The sequence below is a fragment of the Chlorocebus sabaeus genome, chromosome 20 (assembly GCF_047675955.1).
Source record: "Chlorocebus sabaeus isolate Y175 chromosome 20, mChlSab1.0.hap1, whole genome shotgun sequence".
NCBI classification, from domain to species: Eukaryota; Metazoa; Chordata; class Mammalia; order Primates; family Cercopithecidae; genus Chlorocebus; species Chlorocebus sabaeus.
Genome location: NC_132923.1, coordinates 47936629 through 47955266, shown reverse-complemented (window position 1 = coordinate 47955266; position 18638 = coordinate 47936629). Strand labels below are relative to the sequence as shown.

The following is an 18638-nucleotide window of genomic DNA, read 5'->3' as shown; positions in this document are numbered from 1 at the left end:
TCACCTTTAGGCCTATTTCTATTAACTTATTTTTTGCTTTGCTACAGGTCACATTTTCTTCAGTTTTCCTATGTCTAGTAATTTTTCAGTGAATGCTGGAAATTGTCATATTACATGGTAAAGGGTCTGTATTATGTTGTCTTCTTTCAAAAAGTGTTGAATTTTATTTTGGTAAGCAGTTAATTTTAAAACCATAAGCCAAAATTTAAAAACTGCATATGAGCATATCATTTTTAGAAACAGAAGAAAATAGTGTTTTACAAATGGAAATGAGGTACTATATATGTGTTTTCAATAGAGCAAGGAACTTACTTTAATGAAGCAAAATCGCACAAACTTCTCAAACTGTGATTTAGTCTCTGAGTTACAGAATGCTGAAACAGGGATGGCTGATAGTTTCTGAAAAATAGAAACATATAATAAGAAAATTACTTACACTTCAAATATTAATTTTGGTACTATAGATACTAGAGGCAACTAGATACTTTTAAATAGTCACAATAATTTCCAAAAAGAAAAATGCTTTTAAAAGCCACAAGTGGAGTATCATATAACATTACATTTGATCGATTCCAAAGCATACTAGCAGGTTTCCTTCATAAATTAACTATAAAATATAATACAATCTTGTAAAGGACAATAAACATTACCTTATGTTTAGTCATCCATTTCACAAACTTATAGTCATAAGGCTCATTATTCTTCATATCAGAGAGGTCTGGATCTAAAACCACAATGAAAATTAGGTGGCCTATGAATTTCATCTGATGCAACATGTATTTCATTTCAGTCTATCAAGATTCAACATTTTCTCCTATTTAAATTTTCTCAGAACATAGTCACAGAATATGCTGGAGTCTCACACTGCACGGTGGGGTGGGAAGTGAATTCACAGAGCTTTACTGATAGTCTAAGGCAGTACTCACATATACATCAGGGTGATTAGGCTTATACATGCAGCTTTCAGCACAGGAAGAGAGTAGAAAAGGTGAAGGGCAGAGGAGGGATGCCTTTCCATTTAGAAATAAGATTCTATGATTACTACTAAGGAAATAACTGCTAAATTTATAAGTATTTATCAGTAATGATTATATCTCCACATAGCTGCTTATTAGACTATAAGTTCCATAAAAGTAAAGTTCCGTTTTGTAACCTACTGTATTCCCAACCCCTAGGTCAGTGTCTAGCATATAAGTGACAAAAAGTATATTTGTTGAATGAATAAATTAATATTATTCATTATTTATAAATACAAGATATCTGTTTAGCTCTTCCAAATGCTACTGTTATATTTCATCTCTTACTTCCATATACTATACTGTTTTTCAAATTTGTGAAAAAGTCAAATATATACTCCTACTCGCTCTTGTCTCAATCTTGCTTTAAGGTCTGGGCAAGATATATCTCTGGTATTCAGTTTCAGCAATCCGCATTTCATATCGTTTCAACTTTATTGACTTATACTCTTTGATCTTTTTGAATGCCCTAAAGCAACTAATGTTGATGATTATCATCATCAATGAAATTTTATAATGTGTTGCTCAAAACAAATTGAGGCAGATATCTTACTTCTTTCTTCTATACATTAAATACTAGTGGTTCTTTTCAAATTAATCATGTAAAACCTTTGACACTGAGGAAAGGTTCACCTGTATTTTTAAAACAAAGCCCTACTATCCTTTTACCTGATATTTTAATCTCCATTCTCCCCTTAAGTCTTTTAAGGAGAACATAAAATTTCCAAGTAATAACGCTAACAACATACTGCAACTTATTGAACACTTATTATTGGTTAAGCATGTTACATGATCATCTCATTTAGTTGTTACCACAATTCTGAGAGGTAATTATAATCCTCTGTTTACAGATAAGGAAGTTAAATTATTATTTCAAGGTATTTATGTGTAATTCAGGTTTGGCCCTAACAAAAATACCAGCTTAGTCTAATTGTAAAGTACATAAAAATTCCATGTGACAGGTATACAACAGCAGTGCATTGAAGGTACATAGGAAGCCAGACAAAGGAGTGAATACCTAAGGGAGTAGAAGGAGATTACTAACTCTAATTGACACTGTGCTACTGATTTATTCTTGTAGAGCTTAGACAAAAAGAATTAATTAATTAATTTATTTTTTTGAGATGGAGTTTTGCTCTTGTTGCCCAGGCTAGAGTGCAATGGTGCGATCTCGCCTCACTGCAACCTCCACCTCCCAAATTCAAGCAATTCTCCTGCCTTAACCTCCCGAGTAGCTGGGATTATAGGCATGCACCACCACGCCCGGCTAATCTTTGTATTTTTAGTAGAGATGGAGTTTCACCATGTTGGTCAGGCTGGTCTCAAACTCCTGACCTCAAGTGATACGCCCGCCTCGGCCTCTTAAAGTGCTGGGATTACAGGCATGAGCCATGGTGCCCTGCCAGAAAAAAGTAATGTAATACCATGATGCTGAAGAAGGAAAGAAGGGAATAAATATAATTATACAGGTTTTATAGACAGAAGGAAGTTGGAATCTATTTCTTTTGACATGCCTCAGCTAGACATGGGAACTAAATAAAATCTTTCTTTATTGATGGTAAGAGTTTAAATCAAATGTGTGAGCATATTTAAGTAATTTATGAAGGCCGAAATTTGTTTTTGCATTCTTACTATCTCCTCCATAATTTTGGATCCTATTATTTCACTAGAAAAACTGTAATAATCTCATTTGAAATCTTGTCTTCTAATTACTGGATTCAGAGGCCAGCTTTGATACTTATTAGTTGATTAACTTCAGTAAATTACTTGATTATCTCCTCTTCTCGATCAACAGTGATATAATAGCACCAATTTCATATGGCTTTTGTGAGAATATATTTGCAAAGCTCCTAATGTAATTTATACTATATCATAAATTCTCAATAAATATTAACTAGTCAGCCCTTGCTATTAATTGTAAAGGGAAATAATTACTATTTTCATGAATATTATGGTTTACTTTTATTCTCAAGCTATGATTAAATAAGAATTTTTGTTTTTATCTCTAGTTTATGGGCCAACTTTTAGTATCTGGAAGAATTATCACATTGTAAATTAAGCAGATGAAAGAGTAAAACAAAACATACATTTTTTTATATATAGGAAGGTTTTGTGGACATTAACATTTTTCCACATGGGTGAAGGAAGACCATAAAAACATCTTGTTTTCATTATCAGAAAAGCTTTCCTAACCAAAATCTTTTTTGCTCCTATTATCACCATAGTAATTCAAGATCTAAGACCTAAATTAGTATTACATATAGAATGGATTGACTGAGGAAAGAAATGGAAATTAATTAGGAGCTTAATGTAATATTCTGAGTTGTATCACTGTTCTTTTGATAGTTAATGTCACAATGTGATAAATCCAGTTTACTATCTGGAAGAGTTTAGTTCCAGGAAATAATTGTTCTTATCTAAAAAGCTAAGTTTCCTTTTATTCAAAAACTACGTAACTAATTTCATTTTTCTATTTGCCTTTACTGTCAGGAAGTTTAGTCTCAATGCTAATTACAATACTATGTCAACCTAGGTGACTGAAATATTTGCTTTCTTCCCTTCCTATGTGTCACTGATTTTTTTTTTTTTTTAATTTAAGAGACAGGATCTCGCTATGTTGCCCAGGCTGGTGGTGAACTCCTGGGCTCAAGTAATCCTCCTGCCTTGGCCTCCCAAAGTTCTGGGATTACAGACAGGAGTCACTGCACCGGCCATGTGTCATTGATTTTTGATTTAGATACAATCATTTCTATTTATATATTACTGCATAGAAAACTTTTAATATGAGTAGGCTCACATTCCTTTTGGAAGCATATAAAATATAAATTTTGTTCTTTTAAAAAAATAATAATTCAAATGGAAATCTTGTGGATTTATGATTCAAAGGCAAAAACATAAGTGATGACAACTGTGCTAATATTTCTTTTTATCATTTCATAAAATAAACTACACATTTAGACTCAATATAGAAAAAGCACTTTCCAAATCTCAGAGTCTAGAACATCTTAAGGGTTTTTATATAAACATAGAGCTTGGGAGCCTGCTAAATACAGCTCTATGGCAATAGGACTGCAGGAACCTTTGCTTGCCAAAGTCTCTTCTCTCACGACAAATGAAGAAATAAGTTAATGTGAAAGGAAGGATAGTGTTTTAGTTTGAGCCAAACATTGTGTAATTGATTCTTATGACTGTATGTTGCCTTGGCATCCATTGTGAATGTAAGTTGGTCTTTCTTATACCAGAAGCATGGCTTAGTCACCCTTGACACAATTTCCACTTCTCTTCCTCCTCACAGTTCCTCAGTGTAGTTGATTCAGATATCTGCCTGAGACAACCACCCCCTGGCGAGCACCTCACTGTGGGACAGCTAGATACAACCTACTTGACTTGCCTACTGACCCCCACCCTCCTCATGGACTGCCTAGATATGCCACAGGGACCACCTACCTCTCAATCACAGCCTGACTCTACGAGCTTGTGCCTGCTTGCTCTAAACCCATCTGTTAGAACTCTCTGCAGAAAACCTGCTTGGGTAACACCCTGGACCCCCAAAAAGGCTTGGCCTACAGATCCCACTGTCTCTCTGTTCCCCACCTGCTGGTTAAGTGTGTATATCCTGGACCGCTCCTCACTGGTCCTGGAGGCCTGCTGCCTCCTCTGTGTCCCAACTGACCAACACACTGGAACCTAACTGTCCTCCTCCTAAAGAGTGGCTATCTCTGTGGAAATAAACTGGATACAGGTCACATGAGAGCCACAAGGGTGTCTGCCAGTATGAACTAGTTTCTAGGGATGTCTGGTCATGGGTCAGACACTTAACATCAGGCCATCTGCCAGGATAAACAAGTAGCCCATGAAAGGCACACTGCAAACATCTAGGACCTCCCCTGGAGCCTCATCAGGGAACAGCTACAGTTTATAGCCACTTTCCAGAGAGACAGACCTGAAGACCAAATTATAGGAAAATCATAATACCTTACTTTTCTGAAATTTGCTAAGATGATAATGAACTATTACAAGGAAAAATTGCTAGCATAAAATGCTTATAGTAAGAAAGAAGTCAGCCAGTGGCTCATGCCTGTAATTCCAGCACTTTGGGAGGCCAAGGCAGGTGGATCACTCATTAAGCTCAGGAATTCATGACCAGCCTGGGAAACGTGGCAAAACTTAGTCTCTAAAAAAAATTTAAAAATTAGCCAGGTGTGGTGGTGCGTGCCTGTGATCCCAGCTACTCAGGAGACTCAGGTGGTGGAATGGCTTGCGCCCAGGAGGCAGAGGTTGCAGTGAGCTGAGATCATACCACTGCACTCCAGCCTGGGTGACAGGGCCAGACCTTGCCTGAAACAAAACAAAACAAAACAAAACAAAACAAAACAAAACAAAACAAAACAAAACAAAACAAAGCAAAGCAAAACGAAACAAAACAAACTCCTATGAAGGACGTAAAGTTAAAAAATATAATCAGTATTTTGTTATAAAATTGAAAATTTCCTTTACTCTTTCCAGCTTTATACAATTTGGTATAAATAAAACACTTCAGTTTTTCAAGTTCATTGGCGTATAACTTCATTGTAATAAAATTTTAAAACATTTAAAGCTATATTTAGAATGGCTGTAATTTCTGTCACGATAAATTGGGCTTCAAGGTTTACTATTATTAATTTCTTTTTAAAGAAAAGTTATGTATGACACGTTATCACGGTTCTGACTTTAGATTTGTATGGCATGTCAGAATTACACATAACAGCTTTAGGTAATATAAAAAAACAATGCTTTTTGGAAACAGAACTATTTAGAATCTAGCTGCGTGACTTCAGGGAAGCTATTTAAAACTTTCTAAATGTTCTTACCCGCAAAAATGGAGCTAATGTTTTCTTCAAAAGGGTATTTTGAGTACATGGCACAAAGTAGACCCTCAATAAGTGTTATTCTCCCATTTATTTTATTTCAGTACATTCTAAAATGGCAAATATTCCCTGATAGCTTTAAAATTTCTAGATTTTTTTCTAATGAAATAGTACATTTTGTTAAGTAAAAAGGAAACTACAATTTTACTCAAATGAACACTGAGTATATAATACTATTTCACACACTTGTGTTTTAAAATTACACACTAGAAGAGAGTGACAGCAAATCCTATGTTTGATAGACTAACTAGAACAACACTGACTTCATAACCATTTAACAATGGTCACATTTAAGGTAAAAGACCTAAAAGTAAAGATAATTATAGAAAATGTAGACATTGCAAAAATCCATCCTTCTCCACAGATAAAATGCTGCTGTGGCTTTGACACCAATCTTTTCTCCATAATTCTGATATAATTTCACACATAAGTTTCCATATAGCTGAAATAATAAAAGCCTTTACAAACCTAGCAAAGACACATCAGCGATGATGAAGTATCCTCCATCAGGAACTATGGGTTTTAGGCCAACACTTTCAAGTAAATGTACCATCCGATCTCTTTTTACTTCTAACTCTTTTGGCAAAGAATTAAAGTAACATTCTGGGTCATCCATGCGCTTGATGTCAATCCAGAAAGCTTGAGCCAAGGCTTCCTGTTTGTCAGAATTAAAAAATATGAAAAGGAATATGGTAATGTTATTTATTCCTTAGTTTATTGGCATAATAAAGATGATCTGAGTAAAATTATTGGCAAAGAAGTCACTCAGGAAATAACTGTTGAATTCCTGTAAACCTATATTAAACTCTATAGGTTAATGGAGGAATCAGTTATACCTAAATGATTAAATCTCATGTAAAGAACTGAGAATGAGTCCTGAAAATTCAAATTGAAAAAGAGCTGTTACATAAAGATGGCTTGCTTGGAAACAAAAAGACACTAAGATATTTTCTGTTGAGGTGAGTTGTAGAATGACTTACTAAATCTAAGTCAGAAGAACAACCACAGAGTAGTCAGCCTCTCACTATTATATTTGGGGACAGAGTGGAAATGAAAGCTGACCTACTGTGCAAAGGAGAAATGTGCCTTTCTTATTCTCCATAGGTATGGAAATCCTTGCTGGAATTATTTATATGCCAGGAAGGTGGTCAAAGTGTAAGAGGGACTAGAAATGAGTTTCTGGAACATCTACAGTAATTCCTCTACCTTTCTTCAAGAGCCAGGACAGCAAACTAGGCCAAGGAAAAAGCCAATGTTGTTAAGTACAGTGGACTGAATGTTTGTGTCCACTCTCACATTCATATATTAAAATCGTAAACACCAAGGTGATGGTATTAGGACGTGGGACCTTTAGGAGGTGATGAGGGCAGAAGGGTAGAGCCCTTAGGAACAGGATTAGTGCCCTTACAAAGGAGGGTTAGCTTGCTCCTTACACCACGTAAGGACACAGCAAAAGACACCATCCATGAAGGAGCACGTCCCCACCAGACAGCAAATCTGCTGGTACCTTATCTTGGACTTTGCTGCCTCCAGAATGGAAAGAAACAAATTTCTGTCGTTTATAAGCCACCCTGTTCATGGCACTTTGTTATTGCAGCTCAGACCAACTAAGACATTAAGGATCAGGCAGGTAAGAGAGACTGTGTGGCAAGAGATGAGACTGGAGACAGAGAGGGGCAAGATCACAGAGAAGATTTTATGCCAAAAGAATGCAGTAAAACAGAATTAGTAATAATTCTCCAGTACTACAAAATCTTGGAAAACAAGGATTGATTGCCTTAGCCTAGAAATCTGTGGTTTCCTGGAACCAAACATGGTTGTCCCAGGACAAAACAGAGCACCTAGCTGAAATGGAGAATAAGAGGGTTCAGAAAAAGATGTTCTGCATTCTTAGCTATATCTTTTTTTTTTTTTTTCCTCTTGGCAACTTGTTCATTTACTATAGGAGATACTGCCTTAGAAAATTCCAAGTATAAGGAGACAAAAACATCCATCCTAACTACAGCATTATCCTGGACTCCTTTCTTCTTCTCATACCCTATATGTAACCTATTGACAAATAATGTGGGCTCTACTTTCAAAATATGTTCAGAGTCCAATCACTTTTTACTGCTTCTACCATCCCCATCTTGGTTCAATGCACTGGCATTTCTCTCTTGGATCATTGTAACAGCTTTCTCACTCAATGAGGCAGTCAGAGTCCATTTGCTAACCCAAGCCAGACCAAGTCACTCCTGAGCTCAAAACTCTCTGGTGACTTCTTATCTCACTCAGTCCTTACAGTGATGTGCACGGCCCAGCTCCATTGGACTTCCAGCTACCTCTCTGGTCTTAGCTTTTCCTACTCTTCTCTCTCGATCATTCCATTCCAGTCTCTGTGCTGTTCTCTGATATTAACATGCCAGCCAGGCTGTCTACCACTGGGCCTTTTCACTTGCTGTTTTCTCTGTACAGAGGGGTTCTTCTCTAAGTAACTATGTGGCTGCTTAATCTCCTTCAGTCAGTTGTTCAAATGTTACCTTTTCAGGGAGGCTTTCAAAGATCACCTTGTTTAACACTGTATATCTCCCACCTGGAACTTTATAGCCTTCCTCTTCCCTGTTTTATCTTTCTTCTTCATATCTATCAACATCTTTTTTTTTTTTTTTTTTTTTTTTTTTTGAGACGAAGTCTTGCTCTTGTTGTCCAGGCTGGAGTGCAGTGGCATGATCTCGGTTCACTGCAACCTCTGTCTCCTGGATTCAAGCAATTCTGCCTTAGCCTCCTGAGTAGCTGGGATTACAGGTGCTCACTACCATGCCCAGCTAATTTTTGTACTTTTAGTAGAGACGGGGTTTTGCCATGTTGGCCAGGTTGGTCTCGAACTCCTGACCTCAGGTGACCTGCCGCCTTGACCTCCCAAAGTGTTAGGATTATAGGCGTGAGTCATTGTGCCTGGTTCTTTTGCCCTTTTAACTGCCTTCTAGAAAAATACTATTTTTTTCAGCATTTTGATTATCCATAGAATGATGGTAACTAAATCCCTATTTCCATAATAAATATATAAAAATATTAAATATTAAATAATATTTAAATAGTTTTTTTTTTTTTTTACTTTATGATGTATTCTGGGAATCTTTTTTATCTCAGTACAGTAATTATAGTATTTTCCCATTTTTCTTTCTTGTTTCTTTTCTCTTCAGTAATCAGTAGACAGAGTAATGGGTCCCAACGACATCTAGGTCTTAAAACCCAGAACTTGTAAATATGTTACGTTGCATAGTGAAAGGAACTTTGCAGATGTGATTGAAATTAAGAAGATTATCCTTAATTAATTGGGTAGATTATGCATTGAGCCCAATGTTATCTCAAAGGTGCTTATAAGGGAAAAAGGGAGGCAGGAGGGTTGAAGCCACAGGAAATGTGTTGACGGAAGCAGAGGATGGACTGATGTGACTGTGAGCCAAGGAATGTAGGCAACCTCTAGAAGCTGGAAAAGGCATGGAACAGAGTCTCTCCTAGAGCCTTCAGAAGGAACACAGCAATGCTAGCACCTTGATTTTAGCTCTTTAAGACTCATTTTGGACTTCTGAGCTGAAGAACTGTAGGATAATAAATTTGTGTTGTTTTAAGTCACTAAGTTTGTGGTAATTTGTTATAGCACCAATAGGAAACTAAATATGGTCATATAACATTTCAATGTTTGGATAGATCATGGTTTATGTAATCAATTGTCTGTAGATGCTAATGGATTATCCTCAATCATCTGCAATGAATAGCCAGGTAAGTGCATAACTTCTTACATGTGCAGATAGCTTGATATGGTTTGGATCTGTGTCTTCATCCAAATCTCGTGTCCAGTTGTAATCCTCAATGTTGGAGGTAGGGCCTGTTGGGAGGTGATTGGATCATGGGAGTGGTTTCTCATGAATGGTTTAGCACCATCCCCTTGATGCTGTTCTCATGATAGTGAGTTACTGGGAGATATGGTTGTTTAAAACTGTGTTATACCTCCCCACTTCTCTCCCTCCTGCTCCAGCCATGTAAGACATGCCTACTTCCTCTTTGCTTTCCACCATTATTGTAAGTTTTCTGAGGCCTCTCCAGAAGCAGAAGCCACTATGCTTTCTGTACAGCCTATAGAACCGGGAGCCAAGTAAACCTCTTTTCTTTATAAATTACTAAGTCTCGGGTATTTCTTTACCTAAGTGCAAGAATGGACTAAAACACAACTTTAGGGTAAATTCTTAGAAGATGGATTGCTTTCATAGGGCAAACACATGTGTAATTTTGCTTGGTGTTGCCATTGTCCTTCACAGAGTTGTAGCACTTTAGATTCCTGCCAGCAATGTTTAACACAGCTAAACTTGTGTTTAAAAAAACACCCAAACCATCTTTGATAACAGTGAATATGTATCTGCTCCCCAAATTCCAAATTATAGTAGAAGGCCCTGCAACAGAAGGATAGAAAGAGAACTAAGTCAATTCAAATATGCAATATAAAAGTAATACCTTCACCGAAAGACCATGCTTCTACCCTGAATTACTATAACACTTACCTGTAAAGGAGTTGCACAAGTATAAATCGTGTTTTGTTGAACTGTCTGTAAATGTTTTATCAAATGATTCGGACCAATGGACCAGCCAAGCTGGGAAAGGAGAAGATAAAACATATCAGAAAATCTAATTGTATATAACAAATCTGAGACAGCAGTTTAAACTTAGTGCAATTGTTAAATATATACAATCCTAAAATGTTGGCTGGGTATGGTGACTCACACCTGTAATTCCAGCACTTTGGGAAGCCGAGGTGGGTGGATCACTTGAGGTTAGGAGTTGAAGACCAGCCTGGTCAACATGGTGAAATGCTGTCTCTACTAAAAATACAAAAAAATTAGCTGGGCGTGGTGGTGGGCACCTGTAATCCCAGCTACTTGGGAAGCTGAGGCAGGAGAATCACTTCAATCCAGGAGGCAGAGGTTGCAGTGAGCTGAGATCACACCACTGCACTCCAGCCTGGGCGACAGAGTGAGACTCCATCTCAAAAAAAAAAAAAAAGTTCACACTATGAAAGTAGTACAGTATTAGTACTTAAAACCATTTCGATGGTGTTCTTTTCAAGGAACAGCTTCCAAATGGAGTCATATTCTGGAAGATTAAAAACTGGTAACAAAGCTTGTTTGAATTACAGATTAAAGTAACTCTGAATGAGGGCCTAAGGAACTCATAATTAAAACATAGAGACTTGATTCTGCAGGCCTAATTTTTGATGCTCCCTCCTCCTCCTTCTTTTTTTTTTTGATACGGAGTTTTGCTCTTGTTGCCCAGACTGGAGTGCAATGGTCGGATCTTGGCTCACTCAACCTCAGCCTCCTAGGTACAGGCGATTCTCCTGTCTCAGCCTCCCAAGTAGCTGGGATTACAGGCATGCACCACCACACCCAACTAATTTTTTTGCATTTAGTAGAGATGTGGTTTCACCAAGTTAGGCTGATCGAGAACTCCTGACCTCAGGTGATCTACCTGCCTCGGCCTCCCAAAGTGGTAGGATTACAGGCGTGTGCACCATGCCTGGTCAATGCTCCCTGCTTTTTACCCAAGTTCAGGAGAGATGAGGCTGGAAGAGAATTGGGTTTTAACTGGATAAATTATTGTAATAAATAATACAGTGGTTAAGTGCATGAATTCCGGAGCCAGACTTCCTGTACTGGCTTGAATTTATTAGCGGGGTCATCTTAGGCAAGTCATTTAACTTCTCTGTGCCTTAGCTTTGTCATATGTAAAATGAGGATACTAACCATACCCACCTTATAGTGCGGTTATGAGAATGAAAGAAATTAGTATATGTAAAACATTTAGAACCTGGTATATATTTAGAACCTGCCAAAATATTAGCTACCATTATTTTTTCTCCTTTTATATTAATATGCAGGAATCTGAACACTTTTTTGCAAAGAAAAAGGTGCCATTAGTTGATCACTTATAAAAGGGAAAATGTCTTAATTTTTCTTACTTTTAAAGAAATAATTAGGTCTCAAAAAGGATAAAACTCAACATGAAAGCCAAATAAGTCAAGAGATAAGCAAAGATCACCAGATATAAAAATCTATATAAACTGAATATGTATGCATTTATTCATTTATCTGTTTACTTATTTATTTCATTATTTTTTTAAAGATGGTCTTATTTCATTATTTTTTTAAAGATGGTTTTTTAAAGATGGAGTGCAGCTCACTGCAGCCTCAACTTCCTGAGCTCAAGTGATCAGTCCCAAGTTGCTGGGACTGCAGGCATGCACCACCCTGCCTGGCTAATTTTTTAAAAATGTATTTGTAGAGACAGGGTCTTACCATGTAGCCAAGTTTGGCCTTGAACTCCTGGCCTTAAGTGATCCTCCTGCCTTAGCCTCCCAGAGTGCTGGGATTATAGGCATGAGCCACTATGCCTGGCCAGCATTTAAAACACAAAACAGTCTTCAAAAAAATAAATAATATACAGGCCTATTTTTAAGCAATTAAATTCTTACTCATCTTACCTTCCAGCCAGTTACACTGAAAGTCTTTCCAGCACTTCCTATTGTTATTGTTCTCTCCCACATACCTGGAAAAGTAGCTAAACAGAGGAGGAAAAAAGGTTAAATAATTGTTTTCCAATTAATCTACATTTAGTATAATCTAAAAACATAACAAAGATACATAAATTCAATGAAAATAGTGTATTATAGTTTAGCCAGTATAGTTATTTCTAGTTTTTTTTTAGATAATATAACTTTAATGTAAAACACAGATGAAAAGGTTACAACACTGTAATGTTGCACCAAAATAATATATAAATAGATTTTAAAAAATTTACATTAGTTCTGGGGCAGGAGTGTCAGGGGTACCAGCAGGCAGTGTTCCAGATTGCCTTAAGTGGCAGCTGTCACAGGAGCTGTAGCATTCAGTGTTCAATGTTAGCAGTGGGTGCAGGTTCAATATTATAGCCCGGTGGCAGGGCTTAGGTTGTGATCCTGATTATTGTTTAGGCCCCTTTATTTTGCCTATTTTCTGAGTGTATTTCTCCAGGCTTCCTAGAGCAATGGCTCTTAAAATGTGTTCTCACACTAGCAATATCAGCATCACTGGGTAACTTGTAAGAAAGGCAAATCACTGGGCCTCATCCCAGACCTACTGAATCAGAAACTCTGGGGGTGGGACCCAGTAATCATGTGTGCATGTGTGTGTGCGTGTGTATGTGTGTATGTGTGTGTGTTTTGCTAACAGATTTATTGGGATATAAATCCCATAAATTCACCAATTTAAGGTATGCCATTCAGTGATTTTTGAGTATATCTATAGACCTGTGCAACTATCACCATAACCAATTTCAGAACACTTTTTTCATTCCAAAAGAAGCCCTGTACCTTTTAGCTATCACTCTTTAATATCCTCATGGTCATTGTGCCTGAATGAAACTTATCAAACACATATATTTTCTCCATAAGGAACATCACAACCTTCTTGCACTTAGGAATATTAGACAGCACTTCAGCACTAGGCTTGGGGGCCATTTTAAACAGCAAAATCACTGTACAGAGAACAATTGCTTATAGTGTGAATTGAAACAGAACCAGAGTGTTGCCTTGTTTGACCTCGACTGGAAATGTGTGTAGGGTGACTCAAATTTCCCCTTCTCTTCAAATGAAGTGCTGTGAGTATTGATTTTGTTACACATATATTTTAGGGAGTAGGCAAATTTGCAAATACAGAACTCAAGAATAATGTGAATTGGCTGTATAATGGTTTTCAAATTGATTAACATCGTTAATAAAGACATTGATTCATTCATACATCAAATATTCATTAGCAACCACCAGGTGCTAGGGACTAAGGTCTAAAGGAAACAAAAATGAATAAGATGCAATTCTTCAAAAAATTTAATGTCTAGTGGGGACATGAGACACATACAATGACAATTGTAATACAGTGTGATAAATGCTGTAACAGCAGGAGGCATGGAGGGTGATGCAAGGATAGAAGACGGTGTTGAGGGTGGCTTTCTGCAGCCAGTAATTCTTAAGCTGCGACATAGAAGACCACATAGGCCATAGCCAGGCAGAGAAAGGGAATGAAGATATTCTGGGCTAAGAGAATGCAGGTAACAAAGGTCTGGAGGTCTAAAATGCAAGAGTTTGTAAATTTTGCTAGACATTGGTAATAACTGGTAAATTACCATTCTGTCACTCTTCTGACAATGCCACCCACAATACTGCTTTTTGGATTCCTCAAGTAATTTAGTTGTGAAGTTCTTTCCATGCAACCCACAGGTTTTTCCACTTGTTTTTCAGAAGCACAAGTGGGGGATCTTGTATTGTTCTTAGAGTGTTGGTACACACAAAGGGAAAATAAATGCTCATCTCTGGGAATCTAAGCTTCTGCTTTCTGAAATAATCTGCTCTTAAGCAAGTAAAGTGCCTACTAAAATGTAAGGCAGCTACAGGAATTTCCAAAACAACGTGTAAGTAATTTCAGTCTACCCCGAAATACCTGCTAAATTTGAAACAGTAGGAAAAGTATATAAATCAGAAAAGTTATAATTTTATTCTCTGTGGAATATAACAAAACCCAAAAAGATAAATGAGAAAAATAGTTAGAATGTCCACTTGAAGAAGGAATATTTTAAAATTTGATACAAATAATTATATCCCTTCTAGTTTTGAGACATTTCTGGTCTTCCAAAATACTCCAGAAGAATGCTATGACACATGCTCCACTTTTCTATTTGACCAGAGAAAATCTAAACTATGTATAATGCAGATTACCACTTCCTTTAAAGTAAAAGATACATCATATATTAAAGGACGACTACTGTTGCACTTTGCAAATTGATGTAATAGCCTTTTTGTAGCCATTTGGCATCTTTAATTTAACAAAGACTATTGTATGTGATAGAATACCTAAGTTTTAATGCAAACAAATGGCACTTTCTAAATAATGAAATAGTGCATCCATGTTGTGGTCTTATTTAAACTTTATGGGCTGTTACAACTAAAAAAAATCTAAGTTCAAAATATACATCTTGCATATCTTTAGTAAATAATGTTATCAGTTACACTTTACCCTGAAGGGCTTAAAATGAGTAGATCTAAATAATAAATTTCAAGATGATCTAAAGTGATCTTTTGGGATGAATATTGCTACACTGAGTTAATTACAACAAGAAAGTAATTGTTCATGTTAATCTGATTTTCCACCGGGAAACAGTTCAAATGACTTGAGACGAGGTCACCAACAGGATGGGCAATGGTGGACTCTGATGCAATTTAACACATGATAACATTTTGGTGTAGTAAGGTGCCACACCCTGCAAATCTCTGGCTGCCTTCTCTGTTTATATATTCCCCTTGAGAAAATTCATTCTCTTCCATGTGTCCAGCTACCACCAACATTTTGATGACTGCCAAAAATACATTCCATTATAATTTGATTCTGACAATCAGACGTATAATTCCACTTGTCCCCAGATATCTATTCTTCTATGTCCCACAGACACCCAAACTCAGCAAGTTTAAAGCATAAGAAGGAATTCCCTTTGCTCAGCCCTTCCCTACGAATCTGCTCCTCTCCATATTTACTCTGGTTAAAGGCCTTATCACTGCTGAGTAGTTCAGGCTAGAGATCTTAGTATCATGCTTGCTTGCTTTCCACCTTCAAATGCTACACTCTATAATTTCTAAATAGCCCCCATGTACCATCTCCACTGCTAGGTTATCTGATTTGCTTAAGACCCTCCTCTGTGGCTGGCTCTCATCTTTGTAAAAAAAAATCTAGTCATGGAACCAATTCTCCTGTTTTGTTACACCTTTTGCAATAGTTCTCAAAGTAAGGTCACTGGCACTCTGGTAATCAAATTAATGTGCAAAATTTTAAAAAATCAATGTTAAGTTTTCTTCCACACAATTTTCTTAAGCCTTATAGCAAATACTATCACTTATCTGATAGTGGATGCTCCAATAGTGAAACAGATGAGCATTTAGTAAATGCGTATTAATGGAAAAATCAGAAAAACTCAAATGTGTTTATTTCAATAGCTTTTTGTTGTGGACAAGTATGAACAGAATTGTGATTTTTATATTGGCTTCTAATTGTTGAATTTCTGTTGGGAAAATTGCTATTACTTTCAGGATGGAATTCACAATATCACTATTTCATGATGTAGAACACTGATCTCATGGTGATCTACCACTAAAGTAAGTTTCAGAACCCTGACCTCCTCAACAAAGTTTATACTCTTTATCTCATATTCAAAGTCCTTTAGAATCACCCTACTTTTCCACCCTGATCTATGCCAGTTACTACAACACACCCTCATAAATCAAACTGAGGCTGGGTTCTATGGCTTATGCCTGTAATCACAGCCCTTTGGGAGGCCAGGGCAGGAGGATTGCTTGAGTCTAGGAGATTGAGAACAGTACGAGCAACATAGTGAGATGCTATCTCTACAAAAATTAAAAAAAAAATTAGCCAGATAAGGGGTGCAGACTTGTAGTCAAAGCTACTTGGGAGGCTGAAGTGGAAGGATTGCTTGAACCCAAAAGTTTGAGATTACAGTGAGCTCTGCGCCACTGCACTCCAGCCTGGGTGACACAGCAAGACCCTGTCTCCTAAAAAATAAAAATAAAAAATAAGGCCGGGTGCGGTGGCCCATGCCTGTAATTCCAGCACTTTGGGAGGCCGAGGCGGGTGGATCGTGAGGTTAGAAGTTTGAGACCAGCTTGGCCAACATGGTGAAACCCCGTCTCTACTAAAAGTAAAAAAATTAGCCAGGCATGGTGGCGCGCGCCTGTAATCCCAACTATTCGGGAGCCCGAGGCAGGAGAATCGTTGGAACCCAGGAGGCAGAGGTTGCAGTGAGCCGAGATCGCACCATTGCACTCCATCCTGGGTGACAGAGCAAGACTCTGTCTCAAACAAACAAAAAAAAAAACAAAAACAAAACCCAAAAACTTAGTTACCTTTCTTCTTCTTTGTTTTTAAAATTTCAATAATCATTTACCTTTCTTAAGTGTATCTTGATCTTTTACACCTCCTTGTCTAAGTACATGCTAGTTTATGTTTTAGGAATTTAGTTTCTATTTCTCTGTTTAGCTAATTCTCTGTCTTTTGGCCACTCCTTTTTTATTCCCCTCAAACAGTTGCTTTCTCTTCCCACATCTATAGCAACTTGTAATATACTATAGGAGTAATTATGGCACATGTAACAATGCAACAATTTAATATATTAGCACATTACATTTCTTATTTTTATTTTTCTTAAAAAAAATTAGCCGGGTGTGGTGGTCTGTGCCTTTAGTCCCAGTTACTTGGGAGGCTAAGCTGGGAGGATTGCTTGAGCCCAGGAGATGGAGGTTGCAGTGAGCCAGTGGTACCCGGGCTCAAGGGATCCTCCCACCTCAGCCTCCCAAGTAGCTGTGACTACAGGCACAGACTACCACACCTGGCTGATTTTTTGAATTTCTGTGTAGAGATGGAGTGTCTCCATGTTGCCCAGGCCAGTTTTGAACTCCTGGACTCTAGCAATCCACCCACTTTAGCCTCTCAAAGTGCTGGGATTATAGGCGTGAACCACTGTACCTGGTCTAAATTTTAAAATATATCTATTTCTGCTACATTTTTTAGTCATCCTTCCCTTAATCTTTTCATCTTTCGTCTTCATTTATTCAACAATTTCTTTCTAATTCTCTACCGTGTACAAGATTCTATGGAAAATGGGGATGCAGAAGAGACTAAAATAAACAAAACCCCTCCATCACTGTGGTTTAGAAGTAAAATATATAGATTCTTATATTTACTATAGAGGGAAAAACAAAACAAAATAGAAAAAGGACAAAGCAAATGCTGGAGGGAGAGGTGTATCTATTTTCAATGTGATGGTCATGAAAACTGACATTGGACAAAGGCCTGAAGGAGGCAAAGGATATTTGGAGCCAGGTGGGTATTTGGAGGAAAAGTGTTTCCAGGCAAAGGAAAGGGAGGTGCGAAGACCCAAAAGTTGCAGCCCAGTTTGTAATCCTATAGTTTACATGGTTTGGACTACTGCAGCAGACACTACGGCATTCATGAGATAGCCCAGTAGCAATAGCTGAATCTCAAGCAAGGGCCAAGCAGCATACCTGACTACCCCTGTAATTTCTTTCTGTTGACTTGGCATTTTGTCAAGTTGTTGAGCACAGACCGTCTAGAACCTCTTCAGGCACAAGAAAGCTCCCTGTGTCTTATGTACCAAGTAATTGCTGGATTTCTGCTAAGAAGCCGGGGATATGGGCAAAAGAACTACTTCTCTGGTATCATAGCTTTATAGTATGATCCAAAATCTCTTATTCTTTGTCCTTTGAACTATTCATCAATTCACTAAAGTATTGCTCATTTAAATACTATTTTTAAGTGTTCATACAGACAGATACCCATTACAAAGACTATTTTAGATTTGGTCTGGGATACTTTCCAATCAGTTCTACCATATGTGCCCAAACACATTTAGATTTGTGACTCTATATTATAGTCGGTACCTATTTTTAAGTGCTTATTTCCAGAATATACAAGCCATTCATAAACCTCATCGCTGATGCAGAGTGTGTCATATTTGATGCAAAGGTCAGCAATTACTTGCAGTTCCTCTTTGTTATACACCTACACATAATAAAGGAAAGAGTACAGCCAATTATTCAACACGTGAGAAAATGATAGGTCAGAAGGCT

The 18638-nt window shown here is 37.3% G+C and overlaps 1 protein-coding gene across 2 annotated transcripts in view; it reads right to left on the bottom strand.

Moving 5' to 3' along the window:
* Positions 1-18638, bottom strand: part of KYAT3 (kynurenine aminotransferase 3) — a 63009-nt gene that overhangs the window by 6323 nt on the left and 38048 nt on the right. For both annotated transcript variants that reach the window (XM_007978048.3, XM_073008627.1), the window contains exons 7-12: positions 18450-18570; positions 12438-12514; positions 10462-10551; positions 6392-6578; positions 651-724; positions 313-399 (exon numbers count right to left, since the gene is read on the bottom strand). In XM_007978048.3, the coding sequence (XP_007976239.3) occupies positions 313-399; positions 651-724; positions 6392-6578; positions 10462-10551; positions 12438-12514; positions 18450-18570 (636 nt within the window). The remainder of the gene's footprint in view (positions 1-312; positions 400-650; positions 725-6391; positions 6579-10461; positions 10552-12437; positions 12515-18449; positions 18571-18638) is intronic.